The 23,758-nt window shown below is 37.8% G+C and overlaps 1 protein-coding gene across 31 annotated transcripts in view; it reads right to left on the bottom strand.

The window, feature by feature from the left end:
• Ank2 (ankyrin 2) overlaps nucleotides 1-23,758 on the bottom strand; it is a 710,882-nt gene that overhangs the window by 141,810 nt on the left and 545,314 nt on the right. For all 31 annotated transcript variants that reach the window (XM_045144485.1, XM_045144488.1, XM_045144489.1 and 28 more), the window contains one exon: nucleotides 4,624-4,722. In XM_045144485.1, the coding sequence (XP_045000420.1) occupies nucleotides 4,624-4,722 (99 nt within the window). The remainder of the gene's footprint in view (nucleotides 1-4,623; nucleotides 4,723-23,758) is intronic.

A 23,758-nucleotide genomic window follows, 5' to 3' on the forward strand; every position in this document is an offset into this window, starting at 1 on the left:
GTTCATCATCCCTAATCATTAGGGAAATGCAAATGGAAAAAAAAATCTGTGAGATTCTACCTGACCCCAGTAAGGATAACAAACATTAAAAACTCAAATGAAAACAAATGCTGGTGAGGATGTGGAGAAATAGGAACCCTCACCCACTGTTGATGAGAATGTAAGATGGTACAACCACTTTGGAAAGCAATATAGCAAAAAGTTGACTATAGACTTACCAACAGACCCAGTTATTCCCTTACTGGGCATTTGTCCTAAAAGCTCCATGTCTGAGTCCAGAGAGATTTGCTCAATCATGTTTATAGCTGCTCAATTCATAATAGCTAAGATCTGGGATCAACCCAGATGTCCATCATTAGACAAATAGATAACTAAGATGTGGTATACCTACATGATGGAATTCTACACAGCAGTAAGGAAAAATGACACAATGACATTTGAAGAAAAAATGGTCGAACCTGAAACAGATCATTTTCAGTGAACTCACCCAATCACAGAAAGATAATTGCCGCATAGCCTCACTCTTCTACGGCTCCTATCCTGAATCTACCCGAAATGCTGATATACCTAACAAGCATCTTGAGGACTGGAAAATTGGGGGGGGGGGAAGGGTGGAGGTCAGGGACACAAAATTGGACCTAAATGGCAATGATACCATAAAATTCTATAGCCTAAAAGACAGACGAAATGGTTGAACCTTCATCAGGTCCTTAGAGGGAACACCTGAATCACAAGGCCCTGGAGAGGGCATGATGAAGAGTGATCTTAATCTTCTCCTGTTTCTGTTTCTCTCTCTCTCTTATACATTACTTATCTTTTCATTCCTTCTCTTCTTGGACACTGACTTGTAACATCCAGTACCAGCATGTGGCTATCATCCACAATGAGCTCTTGATCAGAGAGACCTACAAGGTTTCCCAAAAGAAGACAGATTTCTGTTAGAGTACTTGACCCACCAAAGGTTAGAGTTAAGACCCTACTGCTGAAGACACCATATACTGTTGGTATGGAACATGGAGTGACATGGCTGGAAGCTGGAAGAGAGTCAGTCCCCAGACAGTTAGCTCATCTAATGCCAGAAGGTGCTGCAAGAGTGACTGGGTAAAAATGGCCAATATCTGTCCAATCAACTCGTGGTCTAAACTACTCAGCAAAAAATAACCTGATGTGACATTCACACAAGTCCAATAGTGGTGCACAACCATGGTGGGAAACCAGCTGTTCTTGATTTGGCTAACTGATGTGCTCAGGAGAATGGATCCCAAAGCTGAAGCTGTGAAAACAAGTCAGAACCATATCCAAAAATGAGCCCACTCTCCATTACCAAACTCCCACCAATTGCAGGCTACAAGAGGCCCTACACCTATTAAATTCTCTCTAAAAAGCAAAGGTTAGCCCACTTATCTGGCACCTACTTCACTCTCTGTTGGAGAATTTACTTCCCTTTTTAAGATGGATGTAGATTCTAAGGAGAAAACCAGCCCATCACACCTCAAAAGGGCCCCATCTGAAACTAAGAATGATTAGGGAAATGAGTTGCTTTCTTGGTGAACCTGGTACCAGCACAAGGGTGAAGAAGATAGATACACAGAACACTCAACTCCTATCAAACCAGATATCCAGAGACACTGAGGCTCTCAAGACCTCATCACTGAAGTAGATCTAAAATGAACCCAACAAGGCTCAAGGAAATTTGCAGAAGAGGGGTGGAAAGAATGTCAGAGCCAACACGTTGGATCATGACATGCAGAGACACTGCCTCATACCCATTACTGATGGCTAACCCCACAATTTACAATCCATATTCCCCAATAAGGAGGGCCCCTGTAGAGGGGGGAGGACAGAGAAGAGGCTAACGTTGGTACCAACTTGACTGTATACAGTGAGTACAAAACAAATAAAAAAATTTAAAGTACTCCACTAATTCTATGAAAAGATACTCTTTTAAGCTCAGTTGCTTCATTGTTTATTATTTATTAAGTAATGCTGACTGCCTGGATTATAAGAACTTTTAAAACTTTTTCTTCACATGGATTAATTTCATTGCCATGTTGAAGGCCTCATTACCAGGTTTTCAAAATAGGCATAATATTTTTGATTATTTGACTATTATAATTTTTACCCATTGGAGTGCCACTCATATGTGTGCCAATGCCTGCAGATGATGCTTAGTGTTTGAGCATTAGAACCTCACTTACCTGTCTCAAAATACTGTACTTTTACAGAATGGTATGCTAAAAAGGGAATGTGGTGGGCTGGAGAGATAGCTTAGCAGTTAAGCGCTTGCCTGTGAAACCTAAGGATCCTGGTTCGAGGCTCGATTCCCCAGGACCCACGTTAGCCAGATGTATAAGGGGGTGCATGCATCTGGAATTCATCTGCAGTGGCTGGAAGCCCTGGCGCAACCATTCTTTCTCTCTCTCTCTGCTTCTTTCTTTGTCTGTCACTCTCAAATAAATAAATTAAAATAAGCCAAAAAAATTTTTTTTAAAAAAGGGGCTTCTGCCTGAGAAGGAAAATACTTGGTAGCAGAGGCCAGTAAGTTAAAACGGAGACATAAATGGAAGAGAAAGGAAGGGAGGAGGATACTTAATAGGTTGATATTGTATATATGTAAGTACAATGATTGTAATGGGGAGGTAACATGATGGAGAATGGAATTTCAAAGGGGAAAGTGTGGGGGTGGGGAGGGAGGGAATTACCATGGGATATTTTTTTATAATCATGGAAAATGTTAATAAAAATTTAAAAATTAAAAAAAAGGGAATGTGTACAACAGGTTTGTCCATGCGTTTCTTGAAAATAAGTACATCACAGGGTTTATGAATTAAGTTTATATGCATCCAAATATTAAAACTTAATCACTTAACAAGTTTTAAAAATGAAGCTAAAAGGTATACTGAGCTAAGCTAGGATTCAAGCCCCCTCATGATTTCTTTGTAAGGGTATTTCTTTGCAAAATTCAGAGGTGCTTAGTTTCTGCACCTCCCAGTTCCAATGAGTACACAGAGGAGCCATGAGTTGGCTAAGAACTCCATCAGCTGAGTTCCCAACCCACACTAGAGACAGAAAGTCTACTGGGCAAGTAAATGGAGAGGTGAAAGTTTCATCTGATAATTCTGCCTTCAAAAACAAGAAAAAAAGGGCAGATTCTTTGATATTGGTATGCTTATCCAAGATATAAGTCCTCTGTTCCCCAAGCACTGCCTAAAGATATCCACACACTACTCACAGGCAAAATTATAGTTTTGGAGTGAGGTTGGGGGAATCACAGAAAGACTAAGATCATAAAATTTTCATTGCAGTCATTCAGCAAAGAGTGTATTGTCACTAATACAAGAACATGGAGTCACTTCATAACCGGCAGTTGTGTTTTCCAGTTACAAGCAGGAAGTATGGAGTCCTGATGAGGAACTTCTTTCTTTAATGAGAATAAGCTGTCAAAAAGTGATGGTGATTGGTTCTTCATGAAAGTACTGAAAGTGGATTTAAAAGATTTTAATGGCTTTTCCCTCCAATGCAGCATGGAAGAGAGCTTATGTTTACTCTGCCCAAAGATTTCATTGTCTGGAAAGGAAGCCATTTAGATATTAAGAAATATAAAGATGGGAGCTGAGGAGATGGCTCAATGGTTAAATGTGTTTGCTTACAAAGCCTCTCTCTCCATCTCTCTTTCTCTCATAAATAAGTAGGTTTTTTGTTGGTTGTTTTGTTGTTTGTTTGTTTGATATAGGGTCTTGCTCTAGCTCAGGCTGACCTTGAATTCACTATGTAGTCTCAGGGTGGCCTCGAACTCGACCTCTGCCGCCCGACTGCTAGGATTAAAGGTGTGTGCCACCATGCCTGGCTTTAGATAAGTAGTTTTTCAAAATAAAACAACAACAAAATGAAAGAAATGGTTTCTGGGTTGCAGGTATCTAACATGAGTTGGAAAATACAAAGCAAGTTTTGCTTTTGAGAAAGGCATGCCCAGATGGGGACAATGAGTCTTTCTTGCTGTACCTCCAACCCCCTCTTACATCTAGAAGTTCTGAACTCACTCAACTCATGTCCAACATTCTATACACTGGTTGTCATAACCGAAGTCACCTGCCTCTGCCTTCATCTGTACTTTGATATAAATGGCGCTTTTGTGACACGTTCTTCAGAATTATACTAATACTAATCATTTCAAATTATTTTTATAGGTTAAAAATTATTCCTTTGGAATTGTATTGGATCTTAAGATAAAAAGCAATGAGGATAATTTACTATAATCTAACTTTAGAGTACTATAAAGATCTCAAAGGATAGAATTATGTCACATTGACAGAAACATGTTTCATGTAAAAAATAGAGCAGAGCATGGTAGCACATGCCTGTAACAATTGAAGGATTATAAGTTCAAAGCATAGAATACACAGTAATACCCCTCTTTCAATAATAACAGCAATAACAAATAACCATGAATCTAAAATTAAGGTGTGGACTTAGGAACTGTGTTCTTGAGCCTGAGTCACTCATTAGACACTTGTGGATTAGAATATTAATATGAGCATTCCTAACACATTTTAGACAAGGTAACTGATATTGTTATATGTATCTTGAGATCAAAGAACTGAGCAGTATGGATGACAGTCTTACCTCTGTAGCAGTGCTCTGATTAGCTCCATTTTCCAACAAGTATTTTACAACATCAATGTGGTTTTCTTGGGCAGCCATGTATAAAGGAGTGAAGCCATTCTGAAAACAAATAGTAAGAAAAGAATCTCCATCATTTATAATGTTTCAACCTGGGTACAGTGACAAACAGTACAGACACATGTGCCCCACAGAGCACACACTATTATTGACATTTCATTATTTTGTGCTTATGTGAAGATGGAAATGTTATAGTATGAATTTAAATCTAAGTATATATCAGTAGATTTCTTTTTTTGTAGGTCCTCAAGAATATATAAAACTCATCAGGAAAAAAAAATTAAAACATGGTGTCTTAATTCATAGTCTCAAAACCTTGTGATTTTGTCAGCAATAGGTCAGACTATTAAACATAGATGGTTCACTTACAGTTCCCAGGTACCAATGAGAATAAATAAAAATAAAGGTAAATTTTCAGAGATTATAAACCTCAAAGAATATAAAATGGTTTTTAGCTACTTTATTGAAATAGAAATTTTTGTACAGTACATAAGAACAGAAACATTATTCAAAGGGGCCAAGACTGAACAAATATGTAGATTATACAAGTAGAATAAGTAAAGCAATTTAAACTACTATTATAAAAGTATAGACTTTAAATAGTAGAAGAAAATTTAAAACTAAAAAAATTTTAAGAAGAGTATATTAACATTGTAAGATTCATGAATACATGTATCTTTTTTAAAACATAGCAAGCAGGTGAAATCTTGTGTATTTTAAGAATACCGAAGAGGTGGCGGAAGGATGGAATTAGAGATTCAAAGGAAGGGAAAGCCAGGGAATACAGTTAAAAACATAAAGTGGGTGTGGAATGAGGATCTTTCATGACAAGTAAAAGGGAGGATTCAGGAGGAGAGGAAGCACTTTATATAGAGAAGGATACACTAACATTTCTGTGGCTTCCAGATCCACAGAGAAAAAAACATTACCATCATTAAACCTCTGCCTATGAAGAGCCTTGACTTTGAATCATGAGTTTTAGAAAGACCCTCTTAGTCCAAGCAGGGCCAGGAATACTGTGGACTGAGAATATGTACCCACTTGAACCCCAAAGCTCCCTGACTTCCAGACCACACTTCAGACACCTGGCTCCCAGCAACCCTACCTAGGTATTCCCCAAAATGGGTCTATGCTTGCTCCATCTTCTTCCTTTCCTCCTCACAAACATCCCATGGTCGGTGGAATAGCATGTGCACACGCACGTAAACACATGTGTGTGTGTTTGTGTGTGTGTGTGTGTGTGTGTGTGTGTGTGTATCATGTGTATGTATATGCATATATATGTGTGTATATGTATGTATTGGTGATTTTGTAGATCAAACGCCTTACAGAGTGACGTAAGGAAGGAAAGGTTTATTTTGGTTCCATGACATACAGATTTCAGTCTAGTATGGAAAGGAGAACATGGTGGCAGGAGCAGCTCTGTCTTGGGCGGTTCACATGGCATGGGTCAGGAAGGAGAAAGAGCTAGAAAGAACCAGATGCAGATAAAGCTTCAAGGCCTGTTGCAAGTGACCTCCTTCCACCATACAAGCTCCACCTCCTAAAGTTCCACAAGCAAGGAATCAAGCATTTAAAACACAAGCCTATTGTGAACATTCTAGATTGAAATAATAATAATATCATCCTAATCCTGGAACCAGTAAATTCTATGGCAAAGAAATTTCTATACATGAGATTAAATTAAAGACCTTGAGATAGGGAGATTATCCTAGATTATCCAAGTGGTCTCAATGCAATCAGTGTTTCAGAGTGAGCCAGGAGGATAGAGAGGAGAGATGACTCTGCTCTGCTGGCCTTATTGATGGTATGCAATTTAGACACTGGAGGTGGCAAGGAAATAGATTTTCACTTAAAACCTCCAAAAGAAAAAAAGCCTCACCAATACTTTGGCTTTAGCCCTGTAACATTAATTTCTAAAACTAGGAGAGAATAAATTAGAGTTTTGTAAACCACTGAACTTACTGATTTGTTATATTTGCTAATTTATTACAACAGCAAGAGAAATCAACTATATAAGATGTTTAGAAGAGAGAGTGGAATCAGAGAGGACAGAGCCTGAGCAAGTGAAGGCAGGAGGACCACCCTGTTCCATGTGGTACACCTGAGGTTCAGATGAAGGTAGAGATGGAAAGAGAAGTGAGGCTGATGGTCATTCAGGGCCCACAATCCTCACTCTGCATCAAAGTCTTGTGTGCAGAAACTGCATGAATCCAGAGAAGCCTAAATTTGGACCTGCTTTATTGTTACAAAGATACCTGTAACTTACTAATGTTTGATAGTTTGACATATATCTTCTAAATTTTAAATAAACATACATACCTACACACACACACACACACACACACACACACATGTATGTAGTATAGTAAATGGACATATTTTACATTCTTGTTCTGGGGTCCACAAATACTAGAAGTAACTTAAAATGATCAAGAAAAAGAAAAGGAGAAACACCATGTCTTACAACATGTGGTCCATATGGGGGAAGGGCAATGATAGACAAATGTTGAGGATCTTGGGTAGAATGTATCAGGAATAGCATTTGTGTGCATCCTGCATCACAACTTTGTGCTGTGCCTTTCAACAGTGGAACAAACATGAACACTGAAAATAAAAGTAGACTGAACTTCTGCTATGTGTTACCCACTATGAGGAATTCTTTGAAAATTTCTCCTCAGATTATGGTGAACCCAGGTCATCCCTTGCTTATGCATCATATGGTAGAGTCCTTTCTATCATTGTTTTGGTTTAGATGACAGATGAACTAGGCCAACCATTAATACTTTCAACTGTGCTATTATGCTGGCTTTATTATCCAGTTCCAACCAAGAATCTAAAGCTTTGATGCTCATGTAATCTGGTCAAAGTCTCATGGCTTATTAAATGAACCAGGTACCAGTTTTTGAATTATCTTCTTACAACATAGTTGTGACTTTATCCTGTAGCTAAGTGGTACAGTGACTGACTGTGAGACAGAATCTCTACTAGACAGTCAGAAATGCCTATATACTGGAGAAATCAAAAAGTAAATCAATAAGTTAATAGAACCAAATGATGATGATAACACAACATACCAAAATCTTTGGGACACAACGAAGGCAATCCTAAGAGGGAAATTTATAGCTCTAAGGGCCTAGATTAAGAAATTAGAGAGTTCACAAATAAACAATTTAATACTTCAACTTAAAGACTTAGAAAAAGCAGAACAGGCAAACCAAAAATCAGTAGACAGGAAGAGATAATAAAGATTGGGGCAGAAATGAAATAGAAACCAAAAAAAAAAAAAAATCCAAAGAATCAATAAAACAAAGAGTTGGTTCTTTGAAAGGATAAACAAGATTGATAAACCCTTAGCAAATTTGACCACAAGAAAGAGAGAGGAGACAAAAATTTTAAAAATTAGAGATGAAAAAGACACAGTTACAACAGATACCAAACAAATTCAGACAATTATAAGGACATACTTTAAGAATATATATTCCTCTAAGTTTGAAAATCTGAAAGAAATAGATGATTTCCTTGATTTATATGACCTACCAAAATTAAATCAAGATGAGATAAAATATTTAAATAGACCTACAACAAGTACAGAGATACAAGCAGTTATAAAAAGTCTCCCAACTTAAAAAATCCTAGGCTTAGCCAGGCGTGGTGGCACACGCCTTTAATCCCAGCAATCGGGAGGCAGAGGTAGGAGGATTGCCATGAGTTCAAGGCCACCCTGAGACTACAGAGTTAATTCCAGGTCAGCCTGGACCAGAGTGAGACCCTACCTCGAAAAAACAACAACAACAAAAAAAATCCCAGGCCCATATGGATTCATTGGTGAATTTTACCAGATCTTCATGGAAGCAGTAATAACACTGCTTCACAAAATTTTCCATAAAATAGAAAAGAAAGGAATTCTACCAAACTCCTTCTATGAAGCCAGCATCACCTGCATACCAAAACCAGACAAAGACAGAACAAAAAAAGAAAATTATAGACCAATCTCCCTCATAAACAAAGATGCAAAAATTCTGAACAAAATATTGGCAAACACAATCCAAGAATACACCAAACAGATTATTCACTCTGGCCAAGTCGGCTTTATCCCAAGGATGCAGGGATGGTTCAACATATGCAAATCAATAAATGTAATATATCATATAAATGGTCTGGAGAACAAAAATCACATAATCACTTCAACAGACGAAGAAAAGGCATTCTACAAAATCCAATATCCTTTCAAGGTAAAAGTATTACAGAAACTGGAAATAGAAGGAACACATCTCAACATAATAAAAGCTATTTATGACAAACCTACAGCCAACATAATACTAAATGGTGAAAAACTTGAAGCTTTTCCACTGAATTCAGAAACAAAACAAGGGTATCCACTGTCTCCACTCTTATTTAGTATAGTATTAGAAGTCTTTAGTGATAGCAATAAGGCAAGAGACACTCATAAATGGGATACAAATTGGAAAGAAAGATTTGCAGATGATATGAAGGAAGTGATCAAATCATCACTACTTGCAGATGATATGATTTTATATAAAAAAGACCCTGAAAATTCTACCAGTAAATTGTTAGAGCTGATCAACACTTAGCAAAGTAGCAGAATACAAAATAAATACACAGAAATCAGTAGCTTTCTTATATACTAACAACAAACATGCAGAGGATAAAATCAGGGAATCCCTCCCATTCACAATTGCCTCAAAAAAAAATAATAATAATAACATACCTTGGAATAAACTTAACCAAGGAAGGGAAGTATCTCTACAATGAGAACTTTAAAACACTCAAGTGAGAAACTGCAGAAGACACAAGGAAATGGAATGACATCCCATGGTCTTGGATTGGAAGAATCAATATTATGAAAATGTCAATCTTACCAAAAGCAATCTACACATTTATTGCAATCCCCATTAAAATTTTAATGGCATTCTTCACAGGAACAGAAAATACAATCCTAAAATTCATTTGGAAGCACAAAAAATCTTAAATAGCTAAAACAATTTTAAGCAACAAAAATAAGGCTGGTGGTATCACCATACCCAATTTTAAGCTATATTACTAAGCCATAGTAACAAAACAGCATGGTATTGGCACAAAGACAGATAGGTGAATCAATGGAACAGAACAGAGGACCCAGATGCTAATCCAGCCAGCTGCAGCCATCTGATTTTTGACAAAAATGCCAAAAATATTCATTGGAGAAAAGACAGCCTCTTCATCAAGTGGTGCTAGGAAAATTGTATATCTCTACGCAGAAAGATGAAAACAGATCTTTGTCTTTCTCCATGCATGAGAATCAAAACCAAGTGGATCAGGGTCCTTAATATCAGACCTGAAACTCTAAAACTGCTAGAAGAAAAGGTAGGGGAAACCCTTCAACATATTGGCATAGGTAATGACTTTCAGAATATAACCCCAATTGCTCAGAAAATAAAACCACTAATCAATTACTAGGATCTCATGAAATTACAAAGCTTTTGTATGGCAAAGCACACTGGGAATAGAGCAAAGAAACAACCTACAGAATGGGAGAAAATCTTTGCTAGCTATACATCTGACAGAGGATTAATATCCAGAATATACAAAGAACTCAAAAAAAAAAAAAAAACAGAACAATAAGAAATCAAACAACCCAATTTAAAAAATGGGCTATGGAACTAAATAGAGAGTTCTCAAAGGAAGAAATCCAGATGGCATATAAACATCTAAAAAAAGTGTTCTACATCTTTAGCCATCAAGGGAAATGCAAATTAAAACTACCTTGAGTGCCGGGCATGGTGGCGCATGCCTTTAATCCCAGCAATCATGAGGCAGAGGTAGGAGGATTGCCATGACTTGAAGGCCACCCTGAGATGACAGAGTTAATTCCAGGTCAGCCTGGACCAGAGTGAGACTCTATCTCAAAAAACCAAAAAATAAAATTAAATTAAAAAAAAAACAAAACACTACCTTGAGGTTCCATCTCTCTCTCATCAGAATGGATATATCAAGATAACAAATGACAATAAATGTTGGCAAGGATGTGGTAAAAGGAGAACCCTTCTGTACTGTTGGTGGGCATGTAATCTGGTATAGTCAATGTGGAGGTTTCTTGAGACAGCTAAAAATAGATTTGCCGTATGACCCAGCTATAGCACTCCTAGGCATATATCCTAATGACTCTTCTCAATACCTTAAAGATACTTGCACAACCATGTTTATTGATGCTCTATTTACAATAACTAGGAAATGGAACAAGCCTAGATGTCCATCCACAGATGAATGAATAATAAATTTGTGGTACATCTACACAATGGTGTTCTATTCAGTGATAAAGAAAAATGAAATTGTGAAATTTGCAGGGAAATGGGTGGATCTGGAAAGGATTATATTAAGTAAGGTAACCCAGGACCAGAAAGCCAAATGTTGCATGTTCTCTCTCATATGTGTATCTTAGGTACAAATATATAGACTTGTGTGTGATATGGAACCAATAATCAGTAGCAGAGGCCCATAAGCTAGATAAAAGCTATAAGGAAGGGAGGAGAGGGAAGGTATTCAGGGGATGGTATGTATATAGGTTAAGTAGAAGAACAGATTACAGGGAGGGGAAAGGCCTAAGTGAGGTCAGAGGAAGAGATTGTATAAAAGAAAGGTGGGGGAAGGGTCAATCAAAACTCAAGATATTCTGAATAAGACATATGACAATCTACTTTCTTGAATAATGACAGATCCAAAAGCCATAGATTGTTACTAGAAAATTTTCCGTGCCAGGGATGGGATGCCTTCCAATGAGTTGTTGGCCAGGGAGGTCCCTGTTGCCCCCAAAACATTATAGGCTATTGCCAAGGCCCTTGGTTTCCCATCAGAAAGCAATGGTAAGCCCCCATTGCTTAAGACTTCACATGCCTGAGCAGCAGAGTCCCTGAGAAATCAAACTAGTGCTGAGCAGCAAAACTTCTTCCTCTAGCCCATCCAACTGAAAGCTGGAAAAAGCTGCACTGTATGCAGCCTTATGGGAGACAGAAGTCATCAGTGGTGTAAACAGTGGACACTGAAGACCTTAAGTTTGGCCACATAAGCCAAATGACTAAATAAGTGCAATAGTGTCATGCCTACTCTGGGGGAAACCAACTGCTCTCTAATTGGACTGAAGACCCACTCTATGGGAAGGAATATATGCCTGGTACTGAAAACCTAATCAAAAGCCTATGATAGGGGAGGTTATGAGCCTTAGGGGTATAAAGCCTGCTCTTGTCTGGATAAATGCATATATTACTCTCACCAAATTGCCCTGAAAGCAATACACTTAATGTTCATATTCTTATATTAATTCTACTCTCACTCTGCTTAGAGAAGCTTCTCTTTTCAGATGGTGATGACCACTGCAGTGACCCAAAAGGTAACATAGTGCAGAAAATAAGGGATGAATGAATGTCCAGCACTGAAACATCTCACACCTTTCAAGGCTCAGGGTCCATTGCAGAAGAGTGGAAAGAATGTAAAAGCCAAAGGAAAGGTACCACTCCTTACATACAACTGCCCAGACAGAATTTATAGCACCCATTTCCACCCATTTATACCACCCATTTCCCTGCAAATTTCACAATTTCATTTTTCTTTATCACTGAATAGAACACCATTGTGTAGATGTACCACAAATTTATTATTCATTCATCTGTGGATGGACATCTAGGCTTGTTCCATTTCCTAGTTATTGTAAATAGAGCATCAATAAACATGGTTGTGCAAGTATCTCTAAGGTATTGAGAAGAGTCATTAGGATATATGCCTAGGAGTGCCCAGACAGAATTTGGCCTCAATATCCAAGACCTTGCAGTGCCTAGCAATACCTACACAAGATCCTCATAACAGGAGAAAAAGATGATGACATTAAATTAAAACAGAGACTAATGGAGAGAGGGAGGGGATATGATAGAGAGCAGAGTTATGAAGGGGAAGGTAGGAGAGAGGAGGGAAATACCATGGTTTGTTGTCTGTAAGTATAGAAGTTGTCAATAAAAAACTATATGTTAAAATAAATTAATTAATTTTAAAAAATAAAGAAATACCTACATACCACCTATCACCTTTTCCCTACTGAATCAGAGTGTTCCCATGAGAAGCCCTGGCACACATTTTCTACACATCTCATTTTTGCTAAGTGCCTTAACAAGTGATGCAGAACAGCTGATTTGGGATAGGGTGTTCTATGACTGTATGTACATCTAGAAAGTTCACTCTAGCAACAGTAAATGTTTTGGCCTGGGTTGGTAGTATAACAGAACAGAAGCAGCTTTGTCAGAAGATGCAGTAATGTGCATAAAAAAAACAAGGGGAGTGGAGCCACAGCACCACGTGGGTTAAGAAACAGGGAGCTGCTTCCTGTTTATAGAAAACAAAAAAGTCAAAAGGGCAATGAACAGCTCCTAGATATATGGAAAGAATCCTTTCTTACTTTACTGGTATTTAGCAGGAAAACATCCCACAGGAGAGTGTGGAACATCCTTCTTAGTAATAAGGACGGTGCATGGCAGTATATTAACACCACAATAAACTTATAGGAGGACATTTATCTTCAGTCATAAATGGCTTTACAACACAGCTTTACTGGTCTCTATATAACTGTATGAAGGCACTTTCCAATACATTATGTCTGGATGTTTTTCTAAAATAGTCTGTTTCAAGTAAGTATAAAAGTATCTGCAGGTTATTATTGTTGATATTAAAAAGTGAAAGACCCCCACAGCCTGGACTGATACTTGCTGTATACAAGGAGGAAAGTATTACCAATTGTGAAAAATAGTTCTGGAATGACTGATATGTGCCTCTAGCAACTATTTAATATTTTGAACATTACCCTTATCTATAGGAAATTATTCATTATTTACAATTTATTTCTATTTTTTTAACAAAAATGAGCATGGTGCCTGTTTGCTCATTGAACACTAGATTCAGACACAATGATTCAGGGACCAGAGACAAAACTGCTTTTCATGATCCTTCAATCCAAAGCTGAGATGAACAAGGCAATGAACTATCACGCTGCAATGCCAGGAGCGCACATCACTGGTTCATTTTTCACTAGAGGTTACATAAGAAGAACACAGAACACAGAAATCAACTGTTAAAGAGAATTAGCTGCAGGAGGCCACTAAGAGTGACTCAGTGTGAACTGAGTCAGGAAAAGACCCAAGCCAGACACAGATTCAGAAAAGGATTTTCAGACAGAAGAAACACCAGGAGTTGATGAAACAAAGGACAAATGGGACCTGACACCCAACCCAGTGCCTGGGGTGAGGAGGGCTGAGACAGGCAGGGCGTGGGCTCCATCTGCTTTGCGAAGGAGTCTGGATTGGATTTTGAATGGCTTGTGGAGCCACTGCATCCTAAACAGAGGTTTAATATGAATCCATTTACATTTTAAAGAGATTACTTTGTCAGAGGGGATAAAACAAAAAATGGCCAGACTATACCTATAACAGAAAAAAAGACTTTTATAATAATCCTGATAATTGAGAATTAGAAGTATTGTTATGGTTTTGGTATTTAAGATGTAATTTAGTATTTATATATCACACTTCGTGACTAAAAAGATTACAAGTGATTTAGTCAGTATTTTATCTTAGCTTTTGATAATTGTTCTTAAATTTATTAGTGATAACTTTTTATAAATCAGAAATGCTGTATTTTAAAGAATTCAAACACTAATACTACAAAATTTATTTTAATTTTCACCAGTACTCCAAATATGAGTTGATAAGCAGGTTTTTGCTTTAGGGGCAATTATCTTGCATTGACAGTTAGCAACCATAATGTCCAGTAATGTTCCACAAGATCAGCCTTTTGTCAGCCTTGCCAGCCATACCTCTGGCTAGTCTCATCGGATACTCTTCTTTCTCTTGAAGAAAGAAATTAATCAGTCATCTTCAAAACTCGTAATTGAATAATTCTTTAATTCTTATTTTAAAATATTTATTTATTCAACAAACACGCACACACACACAGAGAGAGGGTGGGGGGGAGAGGGAGAGGGAGAGGGAATGAGAATAAGATGAGTTTAGGCATACCAGAGCCTCCTGCCTGTGCAAACCAACTCCAGACCTTGCGCCACTTTGTGAATCTGTCTTTATGTGGGGTACAGGGGAATCAATCTCAGGCAGTTAGGTTTTGCAAGTAGGTACCCTTTAACTACTAAGCCATCTCTTCAGCCCTTGTGTAAATCTAAAAATGTTACAATATGGAAATCTAAAAATAAAAGATTATGCATGCTACTCTTTTTAGGTTTAGTTATGAATATTCCCATTGTCTGCTCCATCCTCAAACTGCCAGGGCAATGCTTTTACCTGTGCTGCATTGCAAGGAAACACAACAGGAGCCTTTCTTTCAGAACACTGAGTTTTAAAAATTAGCCATGAGTGTAATTACTGTGACATGGCTGTCATTACCATGTATTTCAATATTTATAAGGTTTTTTTTTGATCAGAAAAATCAAATTTTGCTTTAGTAAGAAGGAATGGATAGAGCAGATAGCTAGTGTATATTTGTCTAGGTAAAGTGCAGTCTGAAAGAGTTCAAAAAATTATAGCTTTCAATGTTCATAATGCCCTTAGTGCCAATGTATCACTTGCCACTTTTCTAGGAATATGAAGGATACTACCTACACTTACTGGAAAAGTCAGTGAACATTCTCCAACAATGGAAAATGAGAATGGTCAAACAAATCTTGGAGTGGTAAAAGTCAAACACCCCTTCTGAAGAAGTCTCCTGTCTAAAAGACAGGCCAGAGGATATCTTGCCTCCAAGACCTACCAACCCAGATTCAGTTCCCCAGTACCCACAAAAAGCCAGATGCACAAAGTAGACCACACATCTGGAGTTCATTTTCAGTGGTTAGTGACCCTGGCATGCCCAGTCTCTATCCATATATCACCTACCTACCTACCTACCTACCTACCTGTCTGCCTGCCTATCTCTCTCTCTCTCTCTCTCTCTCTCTATCTATCTATCTATCTATCTATCTATCTCTGCATCTCTGCTTGCAAATACATAAATTAAAAGGCATGCCAGTGTCAAGATTTAGGGGCTATGGGATTGGGAGATGGCTCAATGGGTAAAGTCCCCATATATACATGAAGACCTAAATTCAGATCTACAGTATCCATGTAAAAGCCAGGCATGAGGGAAGTAAAGAGATGGAATTTCAGGGATCACTGACTAGCTACTGGCAAGTCTAGCCAAATGAGTGAGCTGCAGGCTCAGTGAGAGACCCTGGCTCAAAAGTAAATACATAAGCAAACAAACTGAACAGTAACTGGAAAGTCACATGACATCAATTGTTGGCCTCCACACATATGTACATGTGTATACACACACACACACACACACACACACACGAACATGAATGCACAACACACACACAAACACATAATGCACATATACATATATATAAAGATTTAGAAGTTTTGTTGATTTCATAGAGCAGAAGTCTTTAGCAACCTTAACCCTGACATTCTTGGAGTCAGAGGTTAGGACTGGCTCACTGTTACTATTCTAATTACCATTTTCTTCTCAATGCAGTGCTACTTCTTTCTTGGAATTAGCATTATGAGAGATAATTATCCAAAATTATCACAAGCTTGAAGGTCAGCATGATTCAAACCATCTCTAAATACACCATGAATGCACAGCTGCAAAGGATGTAGGAAACACAATTGGCACTAATTGTAGCCACTAGACTAAAGACCGCTGGGTGTACTCTGGGTGTATACTTAAGGCAAAAGAAAAAAAATAGAATTATATATTATTTAGTAGTCAGGTAACCTACACTTCTCTCCTCATCTTCTAGATCCAGGCAGATCTTCAAATGTTTAAGCCAACCAACACATGATATTCTGTGGGATACAATGACAGGTGCAAGTATGCACAACAGAATTGAGCTGTTCCCATCAATCAAGTTCAGAGTTCTCTTTTACAAAGGCGGTTGCAACCATGGGTCCTGAAGGAAAGCTAGACTAAAATAAAGGTGACATTGTAGAAATTACAGCAATGACAAAGAAAGACACTGAGAGTGCTGGTTACGAGTCATCCAATTCAGTGGGAGAGGAGATGGGCCTCCTGGAACTCACTCTACCTCTTTGAATTTTAGATCATGAAGATCAAGACAATCCCTTAGTCTCTCTCTCCCTCTCTCTCTCTCTCTCTCTCTCTCTCTCTCTCTCTCTCTCTGTGTGTGTGTGTGTGTGTGTGTGTGTGTGTGTGTGTATGTGTGCAGCTATGTAGGTATTCATGTGGGCACACATGTGCCATAGTACAGGTATGGAGGTCAGACAACTTTTGCTTGTTGAACCTTTTCAACATCATTTGAGGCAGAGTTTCTTGTTTACTGCAATGTTTGCCAGTCTAGTTGGTCCATGAGCTTCTGGGAAATCCTCTTATCTCCACCTCATGCTAGGATTAGAGAAGCTTGCCACAACTTTTTGATTTTACCAGAGGTCTGGAAACATGAGTACTCAGGATTGAGCAGCAAGCATGTCATTCATTGAGCTATCTCCTCAGTTCTCAAGGAAGTCTCATATTCATTATTTATTTATACATTCATTCATTCAAGTATAAGTTGAGGTTTTTTTTCTTGTTGTAATTGAAAGCATCCTAGTTGATATAAAATCTAAACCAAAATATACTTTCTACTACTGCTATTGATGTAAAATAAAGTACTTCCTAGGAACGCTGATGAAAACCACAAAATATAGTAAATTTGTTCTCACAAATTAAGAGATTCAGAATTATTTTGTCTGTATAACTGTAAAACAAACAATAAAAAAGGCATTGAGTGATAAGTTTTCTTCCAGTGATACTTTTGCATTTTAATGCTAATTTTCTTTTAAAATATCAAAAGATAGACTAACAGATTGCAGAGAGCAGAAAGGCCTAAGTGAGGCCAGTGGAAGAGATTGAGTAAGAGAAGGGTGGGGGGAGGGTCAATTGAAATTCAAGATATTCTGAATGAGACATATAAAAGCCTACTTTTTTGGATAATGACACATCCACAAACCATAGATTATTACTAGAAAATTTTCAGAGCCAGGAATGGGATACTTCCAGTGAGTTGTTAGCTGGGGAGGTCACTGTTGCCTCCAAAACATTACAGGCTATTGCCAAGGCCCTAGGTTTCCTATGAGTAACAGATGGTAAGACCCCATTCCTGAAGACTTCACATGCCTGGGCAGAAAATCAAGCTGGTGCTGAACTGAAAACCTTCTCAGTGTAGACCAGCCAACTGAAAAATGGAAAAAGCTGTACTGCATTCAGCACTTTGGGAGACATTGGTCATCAGTGGTGAAAACAGTGGTCACTGGAAGCCTCAAGTTTGGCCCGATAAGCCAAATGATCAAATGGGTGCAATAGTGGCATGTCTGCTCTGGGGGAAACCAACTGCTTTCAAGTGGACTGGAGGCCCACTCTGTGGGAGGGAATACATGTCTAGTACTGAAAACCAAATCAAAAGCCTAAGGCAAGGGAGGTCATGAGCCTTAGGGGTATAAAGCTTGCTCTTATCTGGCTAAATGTATTTATTATGCTCACCAAGCTGTCCTGTAAGCACGACACTTAATGTTAATATGTATATATTAATTCTACTCTCACATTTTGTCAGAGAAGCTTCTCTTTTCAGATAGTGGTAACCACTGGGATGACCCAAAAGTCACCATAGTGCAGAGATGTGATGGAAGAGTGTTCAGCACTGAAACATCTATCACACCCTCCAAGGCTCAGGGTCCATTGTGGAACAGGTGGCAGAAAGAATGTAAGAGACAAAGGAAGGGTGCCACTTCTTATAATGCAACTGTCCACACAGAAATTGGCCTTGATATCCATGACCTCACAGTACCTAGCAATACCTTCACAAGACCCTCATAACTATTTTACCCAACTGCCTTGTAAAATTAAAATGTTGGTGTAAGTCTCCAAAAGACACCTAACCTAAAAATACTATATAATTCGTTTAGACCAACCGACCTAAAACCACATTTCCTAAATATTGCCAACCATAGCCAGCAGCCTTGGCTAGCATTGTTAATAAATACAGGAGGTAATATTATAGTAGTTTGTCATTGCCTGAGACATATATTCATATATTGCTTCCTTCATCAATGTCAATCATTTATGTCATTTAATGATTACGCTTAAATAAAGAGAGCACTTTGTATGTCAAATCAAAAATTACAAGATCTAGTCCGACACATGCAGACACAGAAATACTAATATATTTCATAGGGATTCTAATTCTTTTAAATTTTCCAAAGTAAAAATTTCATTTTCTTTGCATATTTGCTTTAAGTTTATGTGCTGAGAATTACTTAAGAACAGGGAGAATTAATCTGGGTGTGATGGTGCACACCTTTAATCCCAGAGTGGCTGAAGCAGAAGGATCAATATAAATTAGGGGTCAGTCTGGGCTAGAGTGAGACCCTTCCTCAAAAAATCTGAAAAAAAAAAAAATCAACAGAAACAATAAGCTAGCAGGCAACTTGAGCAGGTGGCACTCCTAGGCAGCTCTGAGGTCCAGAAAGGCTGTAAAGCCCTGGTGATAACAGCATGGAACAGACCTTAACCTGTCTTAGTTCACAAATTGTCGGAGATATAATCTCAAATGATTAATATTTTAATAATAAAATTCAAAACCTCTTTTTAAAATATTTTATTCATTTATTTATTTAAGAGAGAGAATGGGCATACCAGGGCCTCTAGCCACTCTTGACAAATTATAAATGCATGTGTCACCTTTGGCATCTTGCTTAAGTAGGTACTGAGGAATCAAACCTGGGTCCTTTGGCTTCACAAGCAAATGCTTTAACCACTGAAACATCTCTCCAGCCCTGCAAAATCTCTTATAGAGAATACATAGATCCATTTGTGTCCTTTGAATTACATACTTACAATTTATAGCCTGGAATATACTCATACTCACAAAGCACTTAAGCTATTTAAAATAGTTTATACACATATAGCTTCTGCATGCACACAAACACATGGTTATTATGATAAGGCTATAAAGGCAGACCTAAACCAAGTTAGTTGTAGATCTCCAGTGTTGGTAAGTTGAACCAGAATGAAGTAGATACAATAACTGACCAACTGGATTTTGGCAACCATAAAAGAGGGGGGGGGGAGAGAGAATAGGTGATGTAAAATTCTCATACTTCTGAGAAAAGAGAACTTGTCTTTGGCCTACAATCTAGAAGGCTGTCTCCATACAAATGGTAGAGGAGACTGAGAAGAAGGCTTTTCTCAATGGTCACAAATATGTTCCTTAGAAGAATGCCCTCAAGTACACACACAGGCAGCAGGAAGACAACCCACTGGATGTTGTCTCCAGGACAATGTGCTGTGATTAGCAAGGAGGTGTCACAGCTGGTCCACTCTAATCATGACCACCAGGGACTGTATCATACCCTTCCTGAAAGAGAGGCTGCCTCCCTCCAACAGAGAGGTAGTACAGTGAACTGTTCCTTTAAAAAGTGTGCCTGATTATTTTTTAAAAAAAAGATGCACAAGTACTTGATCACAAATATGAGAAAATTGAGCCTTCAATATGTTAAGGAACTATGTTAACCTGTAAAGTTCATCAATAAAAAGACATGCATACCTCACCAACTCCTTATCCTTCTGTTGAAAGTTAGATTACTTTTGGTTTTGTCATGTGTAGTATGTGGGGTGTGTGTGTGTGTGTGTGTGTGTGTGAACTGTGTCTTTATTCGTGTGCCCTGTGTGCTGTACATGCAGAGACCAGATGAAGACTTTGGATATGTTTCTCTGCCTTATTTTCCTGAAGCAGTCTTCTCAGAAACTTGGAGCTCCTTGTTTATTAAACAAGGTAGATCAGCCCCAACAATCCCCGAGTCTGCCCAGCTCAGTGCTGAGGATACAGGCATGGGTGGCTGGCTACGCTTGGCTTTTTACATGGATGCCAGAGTATAAACTCAAATCTATAGCCCTAAAGTCAGATTCTTAAATAGAACAAAATTCCATTTTGATTGTTCTGCCTATACATTTTGGATCTAAAAATACACCCATCTGCTCACCCCCAATACCCCTGACACACACACACACACACACACACACACACACACACACACACAACTAGTGTAATCTATTTAGATGTATTTTCTAGAAATGACTGTGTCCAAATAATAGATGTCAAGGCCTAGGCAACAAGACTTAGAATGCTGGAAATGAAAATGCCAACATAAGACAACTTATACTTCAAAGGCATGGTCATGGACAGCAAAGTTTTTGTCTTGAGCGTGTTCAGTTTATTTACATGTAACTATGTTTTAAAGTCTAAAATTGGAATTTGATCTGTCAAAACAATTAGAATTCTTCTCTTCTCTCCTGATGATATAAATTATGTATAGGCTGGCTTTGGCAAACCTTCACTGTCTGTCTGACATGATCCTGTAAGTTGGCAATAAAAATCAGTTCCTAACTACAAAATCAGAAATTAAAATAAATAAACTACTAAATGATTTCTTGCGATTTCTACTGTTTTTGTCATTTTCTGAGTAAACTGAAAGATTATGAATATTAGTAATAACCTAATCTTTCAAAAATTGCTCTTCACATAAGGTAAGATAATTGAGGTTAAGACTTGAAATATACCTAGAAAATGTCAGGAGAGTAATCTTGTTTAAAACATGAGAGAAAAAGCAAGGATTTTATTACATAAAAGATCCTTAACTTATGACCTTTAAAATGTTCATATTATATGAAAGAATAGATGATGAATACCTTCATTCCTATTATCATGTTCAAGTAAATTTGCAAATAAATGCTAGGGTTAAAAATATAGGTTACTAGATTATACACATGTGCATATAGCCTTACAATAGAAGAGAAGACTAGAGGGTAGGAAGGAGATTCCTCTAGGGAGGGAGGCAAAATGAGATGATAAAGAAATGAGGGGTAAATATGAGGAAGTGCATTATGCCTATATGTGAAGATGTCAAAATGAAGCACATCATTTTGTACAGTGATTTTTTGGAAAGTAATAGACAATATAGTTTATGATAAAGTGGTAGAAAATAAAAATAGTTATTAGATATAACAAAATAAAAGTGCTATCTTTTATTTATTTTTTAAACTTAGCAAATTTATTGGGAACATACTACAAATTGGTCCTAGTCCCATCACATTATCCTCTTTGTCCCTCTCTCTTGCCTCCATTTCACTGAGGACCCTACTCAGAGGGGGTATCAGTAATCAATGTGGGGTCTGGAATGCACCAGTCTGTTGCTGTGGGGAGGACATTGCCCTTTGTTTAGAGGATCTGCCTTCCCACCCTGTGGCTCTTAAATTCTTTCTGCCCCCTCTTCTGCAAAATAAGAGGCTGTTGAGAGCTCAACACTAAAGAAGGTTTCCAACACACCTTTTAAGGCTGCAGGGGTGTTTTCAGATTGGCTACTTTCACTATAGAGAGTAAATGAAGCAGAAACTGCCTTGTATTCCCAGCGCCAGAACTGTACTGGGCATATGTACATTGAATATGTTCATTTTTCATTCTGGCTGTTTGTAGCTAATACTTTTTCCATCTACCTAGTACCATGATCACTTGTTTCAAAGCTGTTAAAGTAAGGAAAACTTATACACTAATAAAGATGATTTCTCTCTGATTTTGTTACATCCTATCCCACATAATCATCTCTCACCTCAATGGAAATTTAGCCAAATTATAAACAACAGTGTCATCAACTTCAAACCATTTATCTTCCTCAATAATTTGAAATAAACAACACGGTATGCTTAATAATTAAAATCGTAGGTGCCATTCTCTATTTATTGTGTACCAGGAATGTTCTAAGCACTTTACCTTTATCTTGCATTTATATCAACTCTAGGTAGTATTACTATTCCCGTTTTATAGATGGAAAAATTAAGTCACTAGGAAGTAAATGACAGCATCACATAGGAGGTCGGAAAGTAAATAGTAAGTACAAATGGGGCTCTTAACTACTAGCCACAGAGGTGTGTATGAAGTTCACATCTCTTGTGCAGCTTGCTTGGATTGGATAGACATCAGAGAATTGACTTTTCTCATTTACTTAGAATTACAGCTTGCTCTGAAGCTATGTTTAACTTCCCTTTATGATCTTCTTCTTCTTTATTATTATTATTATTATTATTTTGCTTTTCACTGGAAAAGCACATTTTTATTATTTTACTTTTTTGTTGTTGTCCTTTGGTGTGTGGGTGTGTGTGTGTATGTGTGTGTGTAAGAGAGAGAGAGAGACAGAGAGACAAAGAGAGCAGGGGAGGTTTTTGGCTGTGCTGGTAATAGAACCCAGGCCTCATGAATGCTAAGCAAGGGCTCTACAACTATGGTATATTCCCAGATTGCTGTTTTGCATTTTTTTTCTTTAGAAATATGTTTATGTTTGTTAATTAGTTGTATACAAAAGTGTTTCATAGTTTATAATTATCAAGACAAATACCCAACCCCCCACTCACAGCCCACCCTGCTTCAATGGTATGCCTGCATTTCTATACCAAAGTTTCATGATTCCTGCCATTTATGCTTTCACTTCAGCACGTCGCATGAACAAAACTTTTGAAGGTTGATCACATAAAACATTGTAGCAACTTGAATTCATACAGTATGCAGAACTGTCCCTAACAATCACATGTTGTTGGTGACATTGTTTGCATGTGCTTCAGTTTTGAAAATCCATAATTTTAAACTGTTATTCTTTGCAAATGTAAAGATATGTGTCTATGATTTGGGGAGCTTTTAAACTTAAAAAAAAAAACCTGTCCCACTAACTTGAGAAGAATAGACACTATAGTTAAGGTTAGTCCTTCTGGCAGACATGCAAGGCTTCAACCTAGGCTTGGCAAACCTCATTTCAGAAAGGTCACTTAAAGTAGTAATCTGGTGTGCTTACTAGGAAACTTACTACTGTGTCTTAGCATTAACTTTTTGAGAGAACAGTTCATTTCTACATTTGTGCTAAAGAAAATCCTAACTGAATACCATATGTGATACAGAATTATGCAGGCACTTTTTCATAAAACTAGGGAATAGAAAACATTGTACTAA

Source organism: Jaculus jaculus, chromosome 2 (assembly GCF_020740685.1).
Source record: "Jaculus jaculus isolate mJacJac1 chromosome 2, mJacJac1.mat.Y.cur, whole genome shotgun sequence".
Lineage (NCBI taxonomy): Eukaryota > Metazoa > Chordata > Mammalia > Rodentia > Dipodidae > Jaculus > Jaculus jaculus.